Consider the following 5,831-nt stretch of genomic DNA (forward strand, 5'->3'; position numbering starts at 1 on the left):
CACACACTGATCATCTGCTGCCACCTGTCGTCTGAAATCACAACACATTTATCACTTATCTACTGACACGAGGAAGGCTTGAGATAGAGTAAGTTTATACAAGTTACCATAATAATATCTACTTTTTATTATCATAATTATCACATTTGTTTTAGGTTAGGTTGGGAGGGGAACCATCCAAGATACAAGCAAAATCCATCACAATCCCTGACTATAAACAAAATATCAAGTGGACATTCCATTTCAATATAATTCATAATAACTGTTTGTCTTTATTTGGCACGAATTCAAACCGTGACAATCATGTTTTCACACCACACACCCAACTAGGCCAACTGCTATTCACGTCTCTATACGAAAGCCATTAAAGGGTGGACCGTGTGACATTGTATTTTTTAATATTCCATGAAAACACTGTCGTTATTATGATTTCATAATAGAACATGAACAACTGGCGTACTAAAGCATTTAAATCAGGTGTACCAAGTGATTTTTGTACTTAATTTACCGTCGAAAATTGTAACCTCAATCACAACTCATGTTTCGAGATCCACATTTTTTTAAACGCGCATAACGTGGCCCAGCCCCATGCGAGGGATAGCCAATCAGATGCAAAGCCACGCCCGCGCGGACGCTGACGTATGAAGTAGCGGGCGAAACCCGGAAGTGGGTGGGCGCGTACGACCGTCCTCGCGGTGGGAATCATAATTATTTATTTTGGCTTTTGTCACCTAGCAACTAACGCCCGATCCATTCCGTTTGGAAGGCTACGGGAGAGTGCGAAGGGCAAAGCCTGTCGTGTCGCGAATAACTGGTACGATAAGTTCGGGCTGGCTTTAAGACAGTCTTCATGATTATTAAGGCAACAGGCTGTACACACCTTATATATAAACGGTACGCAAAGCCCTTGGAGGAGAGGCGTGCAGTCGGTCGAGGAGAGCCACGTAAACGCGTTCCGTCGCCCATTAAGCTGTCGCTATTCCTCCACAACAAGTCATCCCCATGAGTCGGGGAGGCAAATGAGAGGCGGACAAGCGGTTGAATTCTCCGTCGGTCTCCAGGGAGCCATGGCGGCGGCGGTGGGGACCTGGGCTTTCTCTGAGCCTGCGGTCGACAGGCTTCGTTGCCTCCTAAGCGCTGGACGCCACGCCGCCACCGACGCTGTGGAAGAAGCCTTAGCAGGTTGGTTTGTCGTGGTCCACCCGCGTCTCACCGGCAGAGCCAAGTTGTAACCTCGGCCCCATTGCAATCGCAGCGGAAGAATCTCTTTATCCATCGCTTTGCTTTGGATTTGTTTTCATTTTCACCCGACAACCCTGTAGTTGAGACAATACGAATTCCAAACATCGACATATAGTTTAACTCAAACCTACTTTTGAATCTGTGTTTTTGTGCGTGGGAAGTCATCACGCACGGTGAGACAAAGTTCACCTTTAGAGAAACTCTATTGTTCGAGATACTCCAGGTAACTGTATTGTCGCATATGTCACCTTCCATAAATGCCTTGTCAAGAACCTCATCCGAACTTTGAAATGAGTGTGTCTGTCGGCATCCTTCTCCCAATAGTTTTTCAAATCGGCCATGTCTGTTGTCCCCAGAGGTGGAGAACGACCCAGACACCGGGTGCCACATAGTGGGCAGGGGAGGTTTCCCCAACAGCGTGGGCGTGCTGGAATGCGACGCTGCCATCATGGAGGGAAACGCGGGGAGGTTTGGTGCGGTGGCTGCACTTCAGGGGTGAGAACAAGAGAAAGAGAGAGAATCACAGATTGCTCTTTTGAGCACTGTACATTGACATCGAGGATAGATTCTGTTCAGGGCAATTGTGATAAGAGCCACACACAAATGATGGGTGTGTCTGAAGTCCTCCTTCCATGTTGTAGGGTGGGGTGTCCTGTACGAGTTGCCCGTCTGGTGATGGAGAGAAGCCCCCACAGTCTGTTGGTGGGCGAGGGAGCAGCGGCCTTCGCCAGGGAGCACGGCTTCACTATAGAGCCGAACGACAGCATGCTGAATGCACAGTCCACCAAGGCCTACCAGGTACGATTGTCAGTGGCAAGTAAACGCAATTTCTTTCTGGCGGTGCGGATCTCAGTCTGTACACCTCAGATCGCTGCCAAAAAAATATCGTAGTTTCATCCATGGGCATTGCATAGGACTCTCGGGGAAAATGTCGAAAAGTAACGGTCACCAGTATGATGTGGTCACTTTGTGAAGAAAATATTCTTACAAAAGACCAAGTTATATTCAACTTGCAACTACAATTCAATTTTTTACTTTTTTGCAGAGTCTGCGCTCACAATAGCCATGTTTAGTGCACGTACTTTGTAAAATAGTATGTTGTGTATTTGGTATTCTGACTAATCACAATAAAATGTGAAATATTTTGAATTATGTGATAGTTTCCACTGCTCCCCAGACTTATTCAGACAGCAATCCAATCAATGAACCCCTGCCGTTTATACCATACTGCATCTGCTTCCTATTGGAGCAGTGCCCCCTGCTGGTCATTACATGCATAAGCATAAAAAGCTAAAATCAAATAAAGTCAATTCTTTTTGAATCAAGGGAATAACGGTGACTGGTCTTATCGCTCCTCTCTCACAGGAATTTGTTGAAAACAAGCAGAAGGCCAGGGGGCACGATACACTTGGTAAGACTCAGCACCATCTTTACCCACCTGTACCAGTGAAGGAATGGGATGGACTGTGATTAGTTTGATGTGTAAACAAAAGGTTTTGTACATGGCAGCATTGTAAAAACATAGTCGAAGGAAACTGTAACCAATGCAACATTACAGACAATAAAATAACAGTTCTTATACTAAGCACTCATTTTAGTTGGACAAGCCAAATAATCCTGAATTTGATATTTGTAAAATTAAAAAAAGTTAAACCATAGCGTGGAGAGGTAGAAGTGAATTTTCTTTTTCTTTGTTCGCTCTCAAGGCCTCATTGCTCTCGACAGCATGGGGAACATAACCGTTGGTGAGTCCGCTTCAATCAATTTGATTAAATATCCTGCCGTTGAGCTCCTGTCATTGCCATTTCAGCTGTTAAACTTCAGTTCTAACTCTGCTTCATGTTATTCTCTATAGCCCTGTCCTCATCCTTCCATTTCTTCTGTTTGACTGTGTTTGGGCTTATTTCCTCTTGCACATCTTTTTGCCGCATCACATCAACCGATGGATGCGTGCATGGATGGATGAATGTATGATGGATGGATGGATGGATGGATGAATGAATGGATGGCAGGATAATGGAAAAGAAACTTGAAAATATTCCACAGGAGTCTCTACCTCTGGGGCCCCCTTTAAATCCCCGGGAAGGATCGGAGACTCACCCCTACCTGGCAGTGGCCTGTATGCAGAGCACCTGGCAAGTTAAATCACAAAACTCTGTGTCACTCATCCCTCCGAGTATCGTTAGAAACTAAGTACATGGGAATTACTTACTAAGCTAACGTTATCACTTTTGAAATAGTCAAATGCATTTATTTTCCTCAGGTGGGCGCTGCGGCTGGTACGTAAATGTCCACTATGCATGCTTTTCTTATTGTAACCCTGCATTGTCACATAATGGATTAAAAGAGGATATACTAATTTGTACAACTAATCAGATTCACTTCACTTTGTTCATGTCCAGCCACAGGTGATGGAGACAAGATCATGTGTTACTGCCCTAGCTTCCACATTGTCCAACTAATGAAACAGGTGTGTGTGTGTGTGTGTGTGTGTGTGTGTGTGTGTGTGTGTGTGTGTGTGTGTGTGTGTGTGTGTGTGTGTGTGTGTGTGTGTGTGTGTGTGTGTGTGTGTGTGTGTGTGTGTGTGTGTGTGTGATGCTGAACATCTTTTAAATGAAGATCAGGACCAACCGATATTTAATTCCACCTTTAAGCTACGTTGTGCATTTTGTCCTCACTGACACCAGCGGATTATACCAGCATGTCTTTCAAGTTTCAACATTCTGCAGCACTTCCCTTGCTAGTATGGTACTTCTGGTGTCGAGTTGGTAAGCAAAATAAAATTAAAAAAAGAAAACGGGAACAGAGGCCTTTAGGAGAAGCTAAGATAAGGGCCGTTTTTTGTCAGCATGTTTTGACAGTTGTTGAGAAGATAGTATCTCACAGTTTCTTTGCGTATGGTAGTATGTTCTCACGCTTTACATCAAGAATTTCACATAATTAAAAAAAAAAAAAAAGCTTCCTCACAGTTGAAGTGTAGCCACTAAGGGTGGTGGTTTGTTACATGAGTAGACAAGCAACAGTAACACAACCAAGAACCACAATGAAATATGTAAAAATATATATAATTATATATTTTGTAATTATAATCAGTTATTAATGAATTGTTGTCCATTTTTATTTATGTATTTATTTTTGTCATTTCCGAGGGTTTGTCACCAAGCGATGCCTGTCAATCCGTCCTGGAGGACATCATGAGGAGGATTGCACCAGGCGGGTGTTTTGAGATTGGACTCATTGCTATGAACATGAAGGTACACAGCCCATGGTATATTTCTTGTAGATTCCCCTTGTACATTGTAAATACTTAATTGGGATTTATATAGTCATGGTGCTGCTCTATGATTCGGTGTGTGTGTGTGTGTGTGTGTGTGTGTGTGTGTGTGTGTGTGTGTGTGTGTGTGTGTGTGTGTGTGTGTGTGTGTGTGTGTGTGTGTGTGTGTGTGTGTGTGTGTGTGTGTGTGTGTGTGTGATATTTCTTCTTCAGGGCGATGTGGGGGCCGCCTCCTCTATGGAGTTTCCTTACACATTCTGGAACCAGGATCACCTTGCCGTCCAAATACTTACCAGCCCTCCACATGTTACCCGTCACAGTTAAGCAGGTTAGAGCCGGATGATACGAATTAGGCTTGAAGGCGAAGATTTTTGGAATGACCTACAAATGCCAAAGGATTTTGAAGAAGCATCATTATCTTGAAGATATAGTATCATGAGTTTACTGTCTTCACTTGAAGGTACTCGACAAACTGCATCCAAGCAGATACAAACCACGTCATGTAGATTATTAAAACAATATATTCTTCAGCCCGAGCTGAAGGGCTGTTTATCAGACCTGTGGATCAGGTCTGATAAACCGAGTCATCGAGTTTGTACTCCTGTGCAGGTTTTGACCTGAGCTATCAGTCATGCACCTTGCCTGCTCCCATCTATTTGCCAAGACAAGCGATGACTCAATCATTACTCACCACAAATGCCACAAACTCAGGATCGATGGTTTCAGGATCTGTAGCTCAATGGTCCATTAAATAATCATATTTCGAATGTGTGTTCTCTTTTTCATTCTAATGTAATCTTTTGTCGTCCACCGACAAACAATAACAAATTGACCTCTTCAATCATCTTGATCATAAAAAAAAAAATCATCACGCAGCTCACTGATGCTGCTGCATTCATGTCATGGAAATTGTTTGAAAAACCTGGTTGCTTAGAACGACGACTTGGAAGTGTTCATGTTTGACCTCTGCTGAACAAATTTTCATCTCCAGCTGCGTTGAAAAGACATTTAACTGCATATATGTATAAAAGTATGTATGTGACAAATAAACCTCTTGAATTTTACACCAAGATGCAGGTTAAGTGAAAACCTTTGTTCATGTTATTATCACCTATCACCAGACATCTATCTATCTATCTGTCTGTCTGTCTGTCTGTCTGTCTGTCTGTAATAAGTGATATAAATAGTACCCTGGTCTGAAACAGTACAGTATATACTTCGTTTATTCAATGTATTACATTCAGAGATTTTATATATAACACATAGATATACATTCCCACACGAAGTGTGACAGCCCACATAAGGTAATAGGTGT

General features: G+C 43.0%; 1 protein-coding gene across 2 annotated transcripts; it reads left to right on the plus strand.

Annotated features, from left to right (window-relative positions):
* The first annotated feature begins 711 nt into the window (after positions 1–711).
* On the plus strand, positions 712–5,586 carry LOC307242443 (N(4)-(Beta-N-acetylglucosaminyl)-L-asparaginase). Of its 2 annotated transcripts, none has more exons than XM_080016940.1 (10): positions 712–1,182; positions 1,599–1,737; positions 1,884–2,040; positions 2,608–2,653; positions 2,949–2,987; positions 3,289–3,377; positions 3,506–3,521; positions 3,645–3,712; positions 4,392–4,510; positions 4,730–5,586. In XM_080016940.1, the coding sequence occupies exons 1-10, from the start codon at positions 1,020–1,022 to the stop codon at positions 4,857–4,859; spliced, it is 966 nt and encodes a 321-aa protein (XP_079873066.1). In that variant the 5' UTR covers positions 712–1,019; the 3' UTR covers positions 4,860–5,586. The 2 variants fall into 2 exon arrangements, with proteins under 2 accessions (XP_079873066.1, XP_079873067.1); XM_080016941.1 differs by having other exon boundaries at positions 4,392–4,496.
* Positions 5,587–5,831: the final 245 nt, after the last annotated feature.

Source organism: Zeus faber (assembly GCF_960531495.2).
Source record: "Zeus faber genome assembly, chromosome: 16".
NCBI classification, from domain to species: Eukaryota; Metazoa; Chordata; class Actinopteri; order Zeiformes; family Zeidae; genus Zeus; species Zeus faber.